At 41.3% G+C, this 17,606-nt stretch overlaps 1 protein-coding gene and 1 non-coding gene across 3 annotated transcripts in view; both read left to right on the top strand.

The window, feature by feature from the left end:
* Positions 1 to 460: 460 nt before the first annotated feature.
* The window catches only part of LOC145893791 (dynein axonemal heavy chain 5-like), a 44,088-nt gene continuing 26,942 nt past the window's right edge, over positions 461 to 17,606 (top strand). Inside the window, exons 1-22 of one of the 2 annotated variants that reach the window (XM_082982131.1) lie at positions 461 to 641; positions 8,140 to 8,237; positions 8,562 to 8,686; positions 8,758 to 8,927; positions 9,297 to 9,530; positions 9,721 to 9,846; positions 10,050 to 10,226; positions 10,381 to 10,487; positions 10,626 to 10,740; positions 11,021 to 11,143; positions 12,343 to 12,558; positions 13,127 to 13,320; positions 13,414 to 13,556; positions 14,054 to 14,254; positions 14,662 to 14,849; positions 15,140 to 15,311; positions 15,529 to 15,674; positions 16,014 to 16,130; positions 16,232 to 16,368; positions 16,488 to 16,603; positions 16,753 to 16,937; positions 17,198 to 17,524. In XM_082982131.1, the coding sequence (XP_082838257.1) occupies positions 507 to 641; positions 8,140 to 8,237; positions 8,562 to 8,686; positions 8,758 to 8,927; positions 9,297 to 9,530; positions 9,721 to 9,846; positions 10,050 to 10,226; positions 10,381 to 10,487; positions 10,626 to 10,740; positions 11,021 to 11,143; positions 12,343 to 12,558; positions 13,127 to 13,320; positions 13,414 to 13,556; positions 14,054 to 14,254; positions 14,662 to 14,849; positions 15,140 to 15,311; positions 15,529 to 15,674; positions 16,014 to 16,130; positions 16,232 to 16,368; positions 16,488 to 16,603; positions 16,753 to 16,937; positions 17,198 to 17,524 (3,552 nt within the window). In that variant the 5' untranslated portion in view covers positions 461 to 506. Of the gene's footprint in view, positions 642 to 7,254; positions 7,396 to 8,139; positions 8,238 to 8,561; positions 8,687 to 8,757; positions 8,928 to 9,296; positions 9,531 to 9,720; positions 9,847 to 10,049; positions 10,227 to 10,380; positions 10,488 to 10,625; positions 10,741 to 11,020; positions 11,144 to 12,342; positions 12,559 to 13,126; positions 13,321 to 13,413; positions 13,557 to 14,053; positions 14,255 to 14,661; positions 14,850 to 15,139; positions 15,312 to 15,528; positions 15,675 to 16,013; positions 16,131 to 16,231; positions 16,369 to 16,487; positions 16,604 to 16,752; positions 16,938 to 17,197; positions 17,525 to 17,606 lie in introns of those variants that run through there. The other variant, XM_082982132.1, reaches the window with a different exon arrangement.
* Trnat-ggu (transfer RNA threonine (anticodon GGU)) lies at positions 12,935 to 13,008 on the top strand. The gene has a single exon. It is a non-coding gene; the product is annotated as a tRNA-Thr (tRNA).

The raw sequence follows: 17,606 nt of genomic DNA, 5'->3' as shown, positions 1-17,606 counted from the left end.
AACAATACGACTCGTTCTTATACAGGGCATCGTTGGAATCTGTGTTGCTCCATGCTGATGTATGGGTTGAATGGTTGGACTTTAAGGCTACTCGGTAATGCGCTTGTCCAATTGTGACCGATCAATCAAGCGACCTCTTATGACCAGGCGTTCGTCGACACGGAGTGCTCATAACTTAGTTTGTAAACGAGGTAACAACGCGAATTTGGGAAAGTGTTTTTGAAATTATCAACTCTGTGCAATTTTACATTATTGACATGTGATGTTGAAGCATTGGAAAGTTTTAAATGTTCTGGAAAGCTGAAGATGACAAAGTGCTGTTGTTTTAACTAAAAATTTGAAGCCATCTGGCCTGTGATTTGTTTTGTGTTTTAAATTGCAATTTATTAGAAGTTTTCATGATATTAGTGAACTCTGTGTACTTGATTTAAAACTAGGTGTTGTCCGAGAAAATGAATTAGAAATAATTAAATGTGAAATACTTTCTGATCTGATTGGTTGTCGTCATGGAGAATAAACCGAACCCGCTCCAAGATGGGAGGACACGGACTCCGGAAAGTAGGGAACAATTCTGGGGAAGTAAGGGATCGAAGAGGGGATACAGGATGGCGATGCAAGCGGAACAGATCCGTGAATTACAAGTAAGTCCCGTAGTTTGGCGAGGAATGTTGGGATTTGGGCGGAAACATTACCATTCGCATTGAACAATCGATAGTGGCTACCGTCATGCATGACTGCACCTACTGCAGTGATTCTAAACCTTTTTCTCCGAGGGTACTTCTTTTAGTGACGTCACCTTTAGGCTGTTACTGCTGAAAGTTTGGGGTAGACGTCACAATGTGTTTTTGTCAGCCATAAAACCCGACAGTAACGAGCTGCTGTGATTTGCATGTATCCGGGTTTATGTTGTAAAATGCGTGAATATTGTTCTAAAATAGCATAAAGTACCGACCTTATATATAATACACCAAAGTTATTTTAGTTTAAACAAACATCAGGTTGAACTTCAAAACTCTAACATTCACATCGGGTTCTTCTTTTTTTTCACATTTACAAACAACGCCAAGGTTATTTCAGGCATCACAAAGCAAACCAACATTAATAAAGTGGTTTTCTTTTGGCAAATACAAATGTTCGACACCTGCTTTTGTGAATGCTGGTGCCATGACCGCCCTTTCGTCCTCCTGAACTCATTGATCTTATTTAGGTGAAGTTTTCCTTTTGAAAGTAACAACCACAGTGTTTCACCGCAAGTTGAGCATATTTTGCCAAAAGCCACATTTATATTCGGTGGTTAACTTGAACAATAGGCGAGTAATAAGATTTGTCCGCTTCGCTGAACAGACACAATGCTGTACATTTGTATTGGCGTTCCCCACACGACGGAATATAACGCGACATAAAACCTAATATTTTTGCCTTATATAAAGATTAGGTGGACGGTAGTTATGTATTTTGTTGTGTGTTGTTTGGGAATGCGAAGGCAGAGACCGAACTGTGAAAATGAATTTTACTGAAGTTCAAGATAAAGTTGGATGGATTTTGCGAAAGGTTTGTTAAGCACAACTAATGTTTAACTATTGCAGCCACAGTTTCCGATACGCGTTGAGAAAGACTGCTGTACCGGTACGTTGGATAACCAAATAATCTCTAATATGTATAAGTACCTGACAAGTAGAACAATGGCGCCTTCCAAAATGTTATGTTTGATTTTACGCAATTCATTACGTCATAGAGTTGCTTTGTATTCACACAATGGTTTGTTGTCATCCAATTAAAAACGCATCCCGCTGGTAAATTCCATTGTGGACGTTTTTGTTATGAACAGATGAAAATTTGACTGTTGGATTGAACAGAACTGTTGGATAGGTTGGGTCGAATTTGAAAGTAAATTTTCAAAAGTTTGCATCGAAACAGCAGCAAGTTGAGAAGGGTTGTTTTGTTTTTGTGTTGATATTATCAATATTCATTGAGTAAGTTTAAAAACGTTGATTTTGTGTTTGCTAGCACATAGTGGTGCTTATGATGATATGTTCATATAATTTTCCAATAAATTCAGTTAGTTTGAAATAACCTTTTGGTCTTAAACTTTTACAGTTTAGTTATAAATATGAAATATTGTTTTTTATTCTGTGTAATCTGTGGTCGAGAGTAAACAGCTACAAAGAGAGCCGCAATATTGGCAGCGTAATCCCTCTTTCTATAGAAGTTCTTACACTTGAAGAGTGCTTACGTGCTCTCAGAGGTTCGGGCAGCTAGTGGGGTGGACACTATATCTCTACCAGGTACTTATATACGGCAAGTGGTAACCTTACATACAGCTTGTTGCTGTTGCTTTTAAGTGGTATCAGGGTATATCGTTTCCTTGCGTCGTTCAATGTTGTTTTAGGAATGTGGAGTTTTACAACACTTTTAATGATTTAGAGCAAAGTGTTGGCATCACATTTATGTGTGAACTTTGACAGAACTTGGATTGAACACTGTTTATGTTTCTTAGTTTGTGTAAAAATTTAGTTGAGATGATGATTTCTACACAAATATTAATATTATAATCACAAGAAGGTCTGTTGTGAAGATTTGAAAGAATGTCGAGCCCCCGCAGGAAGAGCTCTGTTCACACCGAGGTGATTCTAATTGTAAACTAACTATAAATAATTAATAAGTGCTAACGTCTATCATTAGGAAGACGTTTTTTTACACGATCAAAGTTTAGTGAAATTACGAGTTGTGCGACTTAAACACACTCCAAGTTACAGAATTGGAAATTAACAAAAAAGAAATTACATACGATTTGAAATTTTTTTGGATTCCAATGTCAATCACACATAAGCAGCTTCCCTTGCTCTTGATAAGTTTTGGTGAGATTTTCTGGTTTTCGAAACCTTAGCGATTACTTCAGGTAAGTTAACCTTTCTACTTCTCAATTAAAATACCAAAAAAATTTCTTCCCACCTTCGAGACCGGTTGAGCTAATTTGCATAAAAATCCGAACGTCAATCAAAATCCTGCAGTTTAGAGCAGTTTGTGTTTTTTTTTGCCAACGAGGCTAAAATCACGTGGTTTCTTGATGAGACACCGTCAGTTACCTGTGTATAATAATCGCAATGTCACGTGGTCACATTAGGGAAGGCTTGAATTCCTTAGGTAAGAAAAGGCCGACTGTTCTGTTGCGTAATGTTATACCCAGAGACCTTTAAATGTTGCAATAATGCTTCCGGTTGGTGGCGCCGTGGAGTTGCAAATGTCCTCATTATCCTCGGACGGGAAACAAAAATCGAATCAACAGCTTTTTGCACTTTTGGTTTGATCACTTTTCGTTTGGAAACACTCCACAGGCGTCAACCACATTTGCATGTGCACGTATTGGTGTTGGAAACAGAACAAACTGCATGCTTTACATACAGAGTAGCAATAATGCTTACACACGGAACGCCTACAATGGTTTTGATTGCTCTAATTTGTGCGAACAAGATCTTCTTACAAGGGTTTTCGAAACCACACTTCTTAATGTAAGGATTTCAGAAGTTTGAAAATAATTTTGGCGAAACACTTTAAAACTTACGTACAAGTACAAGTAACAGATCCAATAATATTTTTATAGTGAGGTGTAGACTTGGTTATTTCGGGAGGTGCAACTAGTTTGGTACACAATGGTTGAAGGCGACTGTACAGTCACCACAAAGTGGAAGTCTTGCTTGGATATTTAGCTGACAAGGCGATTGTAAGTCAGATCATAACTTCGAACCAGTGGCCCTGTCTGCATCTCACTGTAAAACTTTAATCCCAGCTTTGAGGCCAAACAAACTTCGGAAACATCCAACGAACAGCTGGTAAACTCCCCAAACTGTAACTGAGCTAACTATACGTCATGAGGTTTCAAGGTTTGGGTGATAAAGATTCCTGGTTGCGAGGAAACGTTATTTGATTTCCTTCCTCTGACAATATCCCGTGTTTGGCAATGCTGCCATTAGCAAACATGACAGACTACAGACAATGGGAGGCTACAACCGGTATCCAATGGAAACCTCAACGCTGTTTGCGACTGGTGCCGACCACCCATCTTCAGTTAACCAGCAGTGCAAGACAATTTGTCAGTGGGACTTTATGGTTTCGTAAGCTGCTAGGTTTCTATAGTTAACATATATTAAACATTACTGGGCGTTACTGAAGTCGAGTGTACAAGTTCCAGCACAGGTAGAACAGCATAAACACCAGCTTCTATATTCAACAGTGGAAACTCGATAAAGTTTTAACCAGAAAAAAGGTTGCCTGACAAACAGAACTTAAGTTAATTCGCCAACCTGCTCGGAATACGAAACGTGTTAACAACTGGGAATAATATTAGGTTTGCCGCCTAGCTGATACGACAGCTGTGATCGCCAAGCAAGGACCTGCGCAGTGGGGCGATCCTATCAATCATGACACTGTGTGACATATTACTGCGTTAACTGGGGTGTCTACGGTTTATGAGGAAGTCAGGTCTTGTGTGTAATATATAGGCGTATGGCAAATAGCGTTAGAGTTGTCTTTGTCAAGGGCCCTCGATCGATTACGTTAACAATGTATTGTGTTTGTACGTGACTCCCGTTCATTGCTCGCTTCATTCCCAGTTTATTCTCACTAAGATTTTCGGTAGCCGATGATTTGCAAACAGTATGTCTGGCCGGACAAGTACAAGTTCACATTCCTCTACAAAGAGCAATGCAAGGAAAGTTAGTTCATCATCGTCAAGTTCCTCAGACGAAGAAACGAATGTTGAACAAGAAGCCACTAAAGTTACTGAAGCTGAAAAAAACGAACCAGAAGTTTCGGTTGGTGGTGAACCTTCGGCGTTGCCAGGTAACCAGCAAATATCTTCCAATTCGAACAAACCGATCTCGGAAAACGACTCGAAACCCAGTCAGGAGGTTAAGCCAGCCGGAAGTTCGCGATCTTCTTCTGCTTCTTCTGTGAAGGAACCGCGATCTCAGAGTAAGCAGAAGAGTCCGCAGGTTAGTCGACAATCTTCTAAGCAGAGTGTTAGAAAACCGGAACATCCAAGTTCGTCCCCAAAGCAGTCGAGATCTTCATCTCGGTCAAGTTTGTCTTCTCGAGCGTCTGCGAAACTGACGTCCCAACATCCATCACCCAAGGTTAGTAGAACTCCGTCGAAGCAAAGCTTGGCTTCTGTATCATCAGAAAGAAGCACAAAGAGTCAGAAAACCACCTCACCCAAGACCAGCAGACCTGCTTCCAATACAGAGAATGCGGTCAAATCCGAAGGCTCTTCTCCGAAACCCGATCCTTCACCTGGACAGAAACAAACAGAAGAAGATGGATTCGTGGATAAAGATAATAAAGTTGAGGATGTAAATGTGGATGAGGTAAAATCAACAACGGTTGATGAAGAAAACAAACAAAATCTCGTGGGGGATTCGGAGAATATTACAGAGGCCAACGCACAAATTCAATCAGAGAAAGTCTTGGAAAATAATGAGAAGAATGAAAAACAAAAAGATTCTTCATCCGACTCCAGCGATGATGATGATGAGGTCGAAGTCAAAATGAGTGAAAAATTTTCATCTCAGCGATCGACTCCGAAATCAGGATCAAGAAATTCTCCTGCTGTTGTCGATCAACAACCGAAGAAAGACGCGTCTGCACCAAATCCAACATCTGCATCACTGGAGGAACAAAATAGTAAAGATCCAGTGCAAGAGGAATACACTCCGGTGGGATCCACTACTCCAACCAGGAGGAAGAGTGGAAGTAGCAAAGGAAGAGCAAAATCTTCTTTATCTTCTTCCAGGCCGGGATCTTCACAGAGTTCTAGTTCATCCACGAGTCGTTCCACCTCCAGGAGCTCAGTCTCTCTTCCGGAGCTGCCCCAGGATGCGCAGCGGAAATCCATTACTCCTCCTCCGACATTCGAAACTCCTCTACAAAGTCCTCCTTCGAAAACTTCAAAAGAAGAAGAAGAAGAAGATGGAGAAAGATCAAGTCGGGATTCCGCACATTCAGTTGTTCCGGAAATCAAAGTAGTTTCCCCGCGGGGAATTCCCCGAAATCCGGATCCATCGATCTCATCAGTGGATGGAGCTTTTATTGACACCGGAGACAGCGAAGAAATAAAGCTAAGTCGGCGCTTGAGCTCCACCGTGCGGCAGGTTTTGCTCGGTCAGCATTTGCCCGAACACCTGAAAGCTCGTCACCTTGCGGGCTTCTTTCTCTCGTCTGTGGTAAGTTACGTTTTAACGTTTACCGGGTTGTCGCCGCTCGTTGGAGTCACGTTTATCACGTTTCTGCTTCATCCGGTTTTCGCGTTCCTTGAAATTGTCAGACCCACAACATAATTGTTGCGGTTTCTCAAATTGAATGATCGAGAAAACACATTCATGTTCAGTGTGGGGTTGGGATTTTAATTTTATTTATGAGGTGATTTTTTCAGTAATTTTAAGATTGTTGCAAAAATTTGTAATGTGTGGCAATGCGCGGGCGTTTGGAATAGCTTTAGTTTGAAAGCTCAATTTGTTTCTGTGTCAGGGGTTTGCGACGTTTCTTTTAATATGAAATCCAATGTCGGAATTTTGTCCGAAGTCCCACAATTTTATGTTTAACACTTGAACATTTAAAGCCGCCACCGCTTCCAATATTGCGAGGATTTTAGTCTGCTGTGATAACAAACCATTGCGTGGTTTCATAATTCCTGCTGACAAGAGGAACTGAACGTTACTCTGTCATGAATAGAATTTCAACAACAACACGACCAATAAAACCAACAAGACGCACAAAGGAACGCTCGCCCTCCGATAAAAAGCACAGACGACTTTGGCCGATTCAAAGCAATATTGCCATTAATACCGTGTGCGCGAGAAGCCAGCAGTTGGAAATGAGAAAAAGGGCAAGACTGTCCGTTCGTTGCTCGTGGAAACGTCTTATCAGTAATAAGCTTTTCTGAGTGCGTTGTGTTGTAAGTCGACACTGCAGTAGTTCCACAGTCAATAACTTTGGCGGGAGCATTAACTTCTTTTATTGGCTGGTGAAGTGTGGAGAATAATAGTAAAGAAAGTTTAGACCTTTTAGGTCGAAACAGTGGCCATCTGTCTGCAGCTTATACACAAAGTTTAGACCTGTTTGATGTAAAACTTCGCAAAATACGTTTTAATACTTATGTATCCAGTTAGCAAAGGAAGTCAAGGCAATGTTACATAAATTCACAATGTTCGAGAATGCGAAGGTTAAAAGCATTTAATGCTTGTTGGCTTCTTAGAGGTAGAATGTTTTTGTGATTTATTCGCGCGTGATTTGCCGTAAAATCTCATCGGAATGTCGGCTGACAGCACACAGCGTGCAAGCAAGTTCATTGCCGTCAGCGGCAAATACAGACAGAGCACTCACAATGTCGTGGAAGCTTTGGTGAGTAAAAATCGCTCATAATGTACAACCTGATATATTTGAAAGTCACGTTGGTTCCCACGCTTTCTTTGAAGAATTGAAACTGATTCTTGTTTACAATTTGCATTGTGACGTCAGTGTTATTTATATCCAACTTTCGTTTCGTCGTTGGAGAATCTTGTGAAACATTTGCGTCACCAACGGTTTGATGTTGACCTTGATCTTGATCGTGGACAAACTGACCAAAGTTTCACATTTGTCATGAAACCGACGCCCTGGAGAGTTTTGCGGCGCCACAAACTTCCCTCGCTCACAACTTGAGGCGAAATTCGTTTGATGGAAACCCTTTGGTGGATTTGGGGTCGCGAAAGTGTTTCAGAGCGCAATATCGCGACACCCTGTCTGAGGATTAGCGAACACTCGAACACCCGCAAACCACAAAGAAAAACACTCGAAATTCTCGAGTTTCGCGTGGAGGGTGAAAGTGTGTCACCTCTGTGACGTCACAAACATTGCGCGATAGAAACGCGTCAAATAGTTTTGTCCAACATTCTTCTCGGGACATTTACTAATTCCATAAAAACCAGTGTTTGACAGTGTACACGTAATGTTGTCGTGGAATTTTGACTTTTATTGTGAAAACCAGCACAAAATACTCAGGCTTGTCTCTATACATCACACATGCAACCAAACAGACTGACATGACAATAAGTTGATGAATCCTTTCTACAGCAGTAATACCAATGATATGATTTTTGTGTTTAGCAAAAGATGAAGGAAGAGAAGGAATCGAAGCGAGCTCACATCGATGCCCGCCACGAATACGTCATAGATGCTGTGGCGAGAAGCTTGTCGTTGGAAAGGTTTGTACACAAACACAACATACAACTGTCTGAACGCTACTGTGAACACACAGAAGTTATCGGGCTACAAGTAGTCAGTGTAACGTTCGAAGTCAAAGAAGCAGAACTGGTTTTCTTCAAATTGGTTAAAATTTTTCATAAATATACACAATGTTGTTTAAGGCTCCAATGTTTCGAACATACACATATATTTCCTTTATATGGCATGGCCAATATTCTTATTCAAGCATAATTTAAATTGGTTTCTGTTTACATTCGTTTTGAATACCAAGTAGTAAAACAGCTGCTACTTTGTTTAAAATTTAGGTTTATTTCTTTTCATAGATCAGAAGTGGAGGACGCTTTCCTGGAGGGTTCACAACTGATGCTTGCTGATAAATTTTTCGCTCCCAAGGGGTCAAAGAAACTCATGTTTTATTACCAAGAAGTGGAACCGCATCCTGAAAGTGGTAAGTTTGGTGTTTATCGAAAAGTTGGGTTAATTTGTTACAAAACTACAATTGATTGATTTAATTTCCAGCTGTTGCGTACCTGCAACTTGGCAGAGGTGAAAATAAACCTGTGTCGCCTCGTTCAACCAAGATGAAGTTATTTATGACGGATGGGACAGAGGCGCCGTTGACGGGACAATGCGTCTTCTTCCTTAGGACAAACGCAGAGAAACCCGTGACTGCTGAAAACATACACAGGGTAGGGATGGTCAAGTTGATGTTTCTAAGAATGAACAAATCCAATGATAAATTTGGTTCGCATGAGAATGACGTGAAATGCTTGCGTCAGTCGATGTTAGTTGGTGATGTTCTGCATAATTTCTCGGTGAATGTCCAATGTTTTATCAAATCAAATAGTATTTGAGAGATTTAAAGGCATTAATGTCGAACATAGTCCAGCAAAATATTTCAACTAAACCACATATGCATATGTTTCTCCAGGATTTAACCAACATTGACAATTCCGTTTAATGCAAAATCGTCATTTTAAAGTAAATTCTGCCCATTTCCTTTCGCGGTGATATTTGTGTTCGGTTGCCATGAAATTACGTCAGTTTGTTTCACGCAGGAAATCAACATGCAGATGATGGACGCTACGGAAGGCGGCGTTCTCCAAGCAGTTGAACGTATGCTCGCTGACATATTTATCCCCGCCCTCAGAGCCAATAAATCCGGGTGGGGGGAACTGGGCAAGTCACAAAATGGGGGGGAATTACAAAAACAATTCCTCAACAATCTGGAATCTTTCGTCGGCGTTCTGTCTGGGGCTCGGGAAAGTTTGGATGAGAAGGTTATGCTGCAGGTTAGAAACTTAACATGAGATTTAAACACTTTACCGAGATATATTTGTATGTCTATTCCTACGATTGTAACTGAGCCGCACAAACGTTTAACTAATTCCTTTGTTGCATTGAAAATGCTTTGCCACTGCTGTGAAAAAAACCCACTCTATTGGCAATCACATGAAATAAATTCTTTACACATTTGTACAGGAATGCCACATAAACAACTTCGAACAACTTCGTGGACCGATCGATTACTCGGCGGCTGCTTCATCAACAGAAATGTTGGAACAGGTGGAAAACTGTATGAGAGTTTGGATTAAACAAATCCAACAGGTAGCACCTGCGTGTTATGTGATTTTGATGGCGTTGATTGTTTCTTTGCACAAAGTATTCTCACGCTCCACACACTTACAACTAAGTTAAAGTTTGTAAGCACAGAATATCAAACCGACGCCACTTTTATATTATTGTAACTCACGTTTTATGTTACGGCGCTGGTATGTGACGTCATAATAGCATGTGTGTGACGTGTGAAGGTGCTTGCTGAAGGAGAACAGATTCGTAAGGAGGCGGACAACATTGGTCCTCGTGCGGAGTTGGAGCATTGGAAGAAGAGGACCTCAAAGTTCAACTTCCTCCTGGAGCAGCTTAAGAGCCAAAGAGTGAGAACAGTGACGGGGATTCTTCTTGTCGCTAAATCAAAACTTCTTCCGGTACGTTGATTACGTCATCATTCATGACGTATCTCATTTCCCGTCTCTGTTTTTGTGACGAATAAAATTCAATGTAAGATTGCAGGGCTTCAAAATATCTCATTTTCACCAGCCTGAAAACTTCCATGATTTAATCCCCGTTGTTGTGGAGTAGGTTTGGAGGGAGTTGGACGCGAGGATCACTGATGCCGCCAACGAAGCTAAGGACAACGTAAAGTATCTGCATACACTGGAGAAATTCTGCGATCCTCTCTATAACAGGTTTGTGGAGGATGTGGTGGATTTAAAACGGCTTCGGACTCGACTTTTCCCATTTTTATTACGTCACCACCGAGATTTACTCATTGTAGAATAGTTGTAGATTACAGTTAGCTTGAACCACGTAGTCTCGTTAAACAGTGATCCGGTTGCTATGGTGGATGCAGTTCCTCATCTCATCAACGCCATCCGCATGATCCACAGCATCAGTCGATACTATAACACGTCAGAGAAGATGACGTCACTCTTTGTAAAGGTGGGAGTAATCCGTTAACTGTTTCACGACTGTGGTTTGTAATTATCAGCAACTACCAGGTTTAATGTTGAGCTTGGTACAATATGTGATATAAAGACAATACTGGCGTGAAACAGTTGTATGTTCGTAACATACATGCCAGTCTATAGTATATTTTAAGAAGACTTACACCAAGATGTATTAAAAGGAAAGTTTAATTGTCTGAAGTTTCCTTTGCATTAAATTTTGAACGGTCTTTTCGCGAAAACCTGGAGGATGATTGGTTGAATTTAAACTACAGGTGACCAATCAGATGGTTTCAAGTTGCAAGTCTTACGTCACTGAGAACGATTCCTACACGATCTGGGACCAACCTCGTGATGACGTCATACAGAAATTGGAAGCTTGCGTCAAGTTGAACCAGGTACGAACCACGATAACTTTATCGCATGCTCTGTGAGGACCTGGTACTCAATCGGTGCTGCTCACTGGGGACGAGATCGCAGTCATACATGAACCACGAAGTCGATTTGTTTACTGACTTAAATCGTTCCATTAAAACGTTAGTGACGTTCAGCAGTGTTCAATCACAATTGCAAAGTTCCTTGTAAACAATTCGCTATGTGGAAATCCCAACACGTAAGAGCAGCAAGTTGTAATACTTGTAGTCTGTCGCAACGCATTGATATTCATGGTAATATTACAGGTAGTGCAAAACATTCGTACGTTAAATTTTGAAACATAACAAGGTTTCGCCTAGTCAGTGTTCCAATTCGGCAATCCGTTATTACAGAGAAAAACACCACATCGTCGCTTCAGCATTGTTTGCGTTGTCAATAGAAACGCGCCGCGCCGTCACGCTTCGTTGACTATCATAAACCGGACGGAGAGTAAATATGACGTAGGGCGCGGACGTGTTGAGACGCGTTTGGATTAATGCGCGACTGTTAGGGGGAGGGATGACAAAGTGTGACTTCTTCTGGTTTGAGTCTGAATAGAAACATGGTTCAATAGATTGCAACACACAATAGCATGGCCCGCAGTCGCCAGGTATTTTGTGAAGTACATTCTGTCGAAATTACTTTTGCCGCTTGCATCTAAATTTGAACAAGACAATTCCATAACAATACCACAACAAGATATTCCAAATAAACCTTTTTTGCAATTTATGTACCGGCCTCAAGCTGTGCGATGTACGACCTTGCAAGAATTTCTTTTTTATTTATTTATTGTTGACCACACCGGGATTCGAACCCAGGATATCTCGGCCACGAATCCCGATCAGGTTTTCTTCTTGGTATAAACGGTCTCTCGCCTTGACCAATGCTGCCAATCACCCGCCCAGACCTTGCAAGAATTACCCACAAATTTTGTTCGGATCTGATCCCTACCAGCACCTAGTGGACAAGTTAATAAAAGTTTTTGAACCACTTGATGGAAGTAGAGAGTGTAATGGCCAAACACAAGGGCCGACACTTTTGGTTCAACGTTTGATTTAAAGAAGACTTTCCATGCGGTGGAATCTGCAACTCCTCACATTTAAGTCGGGCCAACGGAGAACCGGGAACCGTCAGGGATTTAATCAGGTTTCGGTTTTAATTAAAAACGTTTGTTTGTTTCAAGGAATATCAAAGATGTTTCCAACGGACGAAACAGCGTTTGGAGGAAACTCCGAATGAGCGCAGGTTCGACTTTAGTGAGATGTACATCTTCGGAAAGTTCGAGGCTTTTGAACGAAGGATTCAGAAGATATTGAGTATGTTCGAAACAATCCGTGTTTATTCTGCGCTCGAAAGATCCAAGATTGAAGGAATCGAACCAATGGCTGGAAAATATCAGGTAGAATTTTCACGAATAATTTGTAAATCAACTTTCTCAACCGCCGTCGGTCCGTGTGTGTTTACCGGGATATCCACGTATATTTCATTTCCGCATTAAATAGATTTCTTCCCGAGAAGTTTGAATACTTTTGTCATGTTAGGTTTTCTTGTTATGAATATTCCTTGCATTTTTGCTTAGATTTTACAAAGTTATCCGGGTCTTGTGAGTTGTATTACAATCGAATATCGGTGAATACTGTGTGGACCAACATTTAACAATAAAAGAACAACGAATTACGTATTACGTATTAAGAGATCCTCTACGCATGTGAAGGTCGCCTGACAAGTTGTGCGCTTGCGCACCAGTGTACCTTGGCCACAATATACCCCGTGAAGCTCCTGTAGCTCAGTTGGTAGAGCGTTGGGCCTGGTTAGCCCAGGGTCGTGAGTTCAAACCTCACCGGGAGCTTGATTTTTCAGATCTCGCTCCGACTTGTCGGGAAAAGTGGCTGATCCAGCTTGGCTGCAATGCCTTGGCTGCGAAGCCTGTGAACCTTATTAAGTCTTGTTTGTTTTCGTCACATTAGGTGATTGTGACGAACATGCGGAAGAAGCCTTACAACGCTTTGGATCAACGCCAAGTGGATTTCGACAACGATTTCGAAGATTTTAACAGCAATATCAGTGACCTTCACACACAAATCATGACCTTCATGGATCAGCAGTTCGACAAGTTACATAGCACCCTCAGGGCTGTGTTGCTCATACGAAAGTTCGAATGGTGAATTGTTTTCTTGAATTTTTCATCAAACAAATAAAAGATTTTGAAATAATCCGCGTGAGGTCACGTGACACTATATGTGTTGTCGCCCAGGTTGGAAATCCCCGACCTCGGGATTGAGGGAAAATACGAGAAGATTCTCCAGAACTACGGGAAGGACGTGGACTCGATATCGAAGATCTACAACAAACAACGTCACGACCCTGTTGTACCACGTGATATGCCACCTATAGCTGGTGAGGAAACTTCTTGTTTCAAACTTCCAATATAAACTCGAATTGCTGGCTGATATGGTCGTTGTGTAGTTGATGGCAGTTTGTAAGAAACTTGTTTCATTGGTGCAGACCTGACCACCCTTAAAGTGTTGCAGACGATTTTAATGTGGAGAAAGTTATTTTGGCCCATAAACGATTTTACTAAAATTAAAGATTAATCAATCCACTGCTTATGAAAAGCTTTGTTTCTGTCCCAGCTGAACTAACTTGTGAATTCAACTCTTATTCGTACTTGTAATGTTAACACCTCACCCAGTTAACAATACCAGGGAAATGGTGTCTGAGATTTCTGTCATAAAGGTTTAGACGTGGAGGTTATTATAACGGCAAGTGTGTAAGGTTACGCACAGTGGAATCACACAATGTTTTGGAAACTAAAGTTGCGGAGACTGGAGGAGCACAAACTGCTCAGATCTCTTCGTTTTCTTCATCACTTAACAAAGTAACATGTTTCCTAGGTAAGATTATGTGGGCTCGCCAGTTGTTCCGGAGGATCCAGGAGCCGATGGATCTCCTCCAGGCTGAAGCTCCTCACGTCCTCAAAAGCGCTGAAGCGAAACGAATCATCAGGAATTACAACAAAGTTGCAAAAGTTCTTCTTGAATTCGAAGTTCTTTATCACAGGGGTTGGCTCCGTCAAGTCGACCTGGCAAAAGCTGGTGAGTTCAGTCATTTAAAAACGGTGATTCCCCAACCTGAATTCTATCTCGTACCACAAAAACAAGCACAGCCCCAAGAACCACCTACGTTTTATTGAAAAAAAATGACACTGCTGAGTAAAGTCGTTTCAGTCGATGCATGATTGCTTTATAATTGTAACATTTTAATGTACACCTTTCTGTGGTTTGCCACCAGTTGGGAAACACTGATTGAAACGAAACGATTTACTGAACTATCCTATCTCCTTTTCAATGACGTCATATAAGGCACTGAAGCTTAATAACAATAAATTTTTAAAACTTGAGCAAATACGGTGTATAGCGAACTCACGCACACGACCAGTTGATTGGTTTTTGTCATCGAATACATTTTGACATTTTTCTGACCTCACTTTCCTATTTTAAAGGTTTGCAAGCCTCCCTTCTCGTACGTCACCCTGAAACTTCCACCCTCTACGTGAACTTTGACCCCCAGATCTTGACGCTGATTCGTGAAACGGAAAGTATGGCGAAGATGGGACTCGACATCCCTCTTACTGCACAGAAGATCAGACTCAAACAAACAACCTTCAAAGAGTTAAACAACAACCTTAAGGTTTGGTTTCATTCGATCATTTGTGTTGGAAATATTACTTTTTGGGCACATTTGGGTTTCACGTTGAAGCAGACTAACGAATACTAGTGAACTTTTTTTGCCGTATTTCATTCAACGCAAACTAAACACTATCTCTAAATCACCACCAAACTATAATGTTTGTTGAATTTCCCACAAAAAAACTGCTGTTAAACATTCAGTTTCCATTACAACAATCCAACAGAACCGCCAGAAGTTGACTCCATGGTTTTCCACTAAATCAACTCTGCCTCAATCCTATTCTGTTGCAGTTTCTTCTGAGCGAGAATCAACGAATCCGGGACAAAATTGTCACAGAAATCCAACCGCTGATGGGACCCCACATTTCTCAAGTGGACGACGCCATGGAACCTGGTCTTACGTTATTGAGTTGGACGAGCATTAACATCGAGCAATATATTGAAAACGCACATTCAGCTTTAGGTGAGTTTCATTATGAACCTGTTATGAAGACAGATGTACAAGAAAGTATTACATAGATTAACTGTTGCTTGGTTTATGCAACATAAACAGGAGAAATCCACTACTTTTCCCAGCAATCAATCTTAATGGATAAAAAGGCTGGAAAACTTCCTGTCGCAATAAAAAAGCATTTTGATGAATATTATTTTACCCCAAAAGTAAAACCGTTTGTTTATAGCTGAGTTGGAGCTTCTTCTCGATCGTGTGAACGATTTGATCAAGTACAGAATTGATGCAGTGTTGACGGAGATGGCGAACACTCCATTGTTGGAATTACCAACTGATCAACCCCTCACTGTGCACGACTTCGTTGAAAGATCATGGGTAGATGTTTGCGTTGGTTTGCTTCTACCATTGATTGCTTTGCATTCTACCCAGCTTGTTTGACGTCACCAATATAGTTTTTCAAAATCTATGTCGTATGTCTGACGAAACATTATTGTGACGTCGGCATCACTTCCACCCAGCTTGATACATGAATGCTTGTGTTGATTAAGTTTTATTGAATACTTTTCCAATATTATATTTACTTTCGCGTGACAAAGATACTGGCCCGTATTGCGTAAAACATTGACTTGTTTATTTCCTTTGTTTTCAACATTGACATTTCAGTAAGAACCTTCACCGTCGTCAGTTTAATAAATTGTTGGTTTCTGGTTATAGGAACTTTGTACTTCTGGCGCCCAAACTCTCCAAGCTAAATCCCGATTGGTTGAAGAAGCGACCAATGAGCTGATCGACATGCTGCTTGACTTCACACCTCAGAAAGCTTATCCAGAGGTAGCATTTTTATCTTTTGTATTGCAACGCCTCAAAGCGCTTTAGTTCAATAGAGCACTTGTGCTCACTAAGGTTTTTTCTAAATTATTTTTAAATTGAAGGATGAGCCACCGAGTGCTAAAGCGCCACCCAGTGCTCAGAGCACCCGTTCCACATCAACGATTTCACTGTCACGTGCTGTGAGCGCTCGCAAACGCAAGAAGAAAGACATCATGCAAGTGATGGAGGCGGAAGCAAAGTATGTGAACATAACGTTGCACTTTCAATAAACGTTCCGTCACATTTGTTGAAACGCAACGATTTAACCAAGTTATCAGATGCTAAGTTTCAAAGTTTTAATTCTTTTTTATTTTGCAGGTTGCTTTTAGAGCATTTCAGCCACAGCAACATGGAAGCTCTGACAAAGGTTGTGAGGACAACTTTGGAAGCTTTAAGGAGGAGAATCATATCCCCCGGAATGCTCAGATATATTCGTACGTTTACCTTTATTGCGACTTTTATTTTTAGGGATTGTTGGGTTCTTATTTGCTGTTTTTAATTTTTTTGGTTTTATCACAACTTTATTTTCATCCATGTTCCCTAGCAACAGATAGTTGGAAATAATTCTCAAAATATTTTTCAGATGATGATTCAAAGAAAGACACCCGCTTGGTGCCGCTGTTGCGCTCCAATGCGGTTCTCGCAATCCCACAGATCGGAATGAATCCCCGACTTGAGGAAGTTCAGCATGGGATCACCCGTGCGGCCGACTTTGTGTTGCTCGTCATGCGCGGGGTGGCGCAATGGAGCGAGGACCGCCTTGCCACCGTAAGTTCGGTATTTTAGCAAAAGAACAAGTTGTCAACATTCCTTATTCAAATAAACATTGTAAGAATCGCAGCAAATATTAAACTAATCTACAGGGAAGACATCATTGTTTTCTGGCGTAGTCGTGTCTCTTATCATTTTTCGTCACCTGCACACGAAAACCTGTGGATCGCATAGTGTTGTCGATTAACAAAGAACACCGAAAAGTTCAGTCAGTCTAATAATTCTATAAGTTTTCCAACCACCGCGATTTGCTCCAGAACCAACGAGGTTTTCTGCGACTGGAGGAGCGTCGCCATAGCAACGAGAGCATCAGCGCCCTCTCCGACTCCTCCGCCTCTCACGTGACGATTGGATCGGCTTCGGCATTGACTTCACAATTGCATTCCAAAACCATTATGACGTCGACAACGTCCACTGTTCGCGCTCCCTCCAAAAGCAGGGTGTCGATTGTGGAGACGACTCAGCAACCAGCATCGCTAGGTGTCGCCACACAGCATAAGAATTATTACAAAAGGGTGAAGAACAACAATGACGTCAATAGGTTGTACATACAACTGTGCAGCTGCATCAACTCTACTAGAAAGGTGGGATTTTCCCTTTACATCAAACCCTGCTCTTACGTCATTACCTCGAACATATGATCTTCGGACAAACGTGCAGTGTAGT

Source organism: Ascidia mentula, chromosome 3 (assembly GCF_947561715.1).
Source record: "Ascidia mentula chromosome 3, kaAscMent1.1, whole genome shotgun sequence".
Classification (NCBI taxonomy): Eukaryota; Metazoa; Chordata; class Ascidiacea; order Phlebobranchia; family Ascidiidae; genus Ascidia; species Ascidia mentula.
Note: the sequence above shows the minus strand (reverse complement) of the source record. Positions and strands in the feature narration are given on the sequence as shown.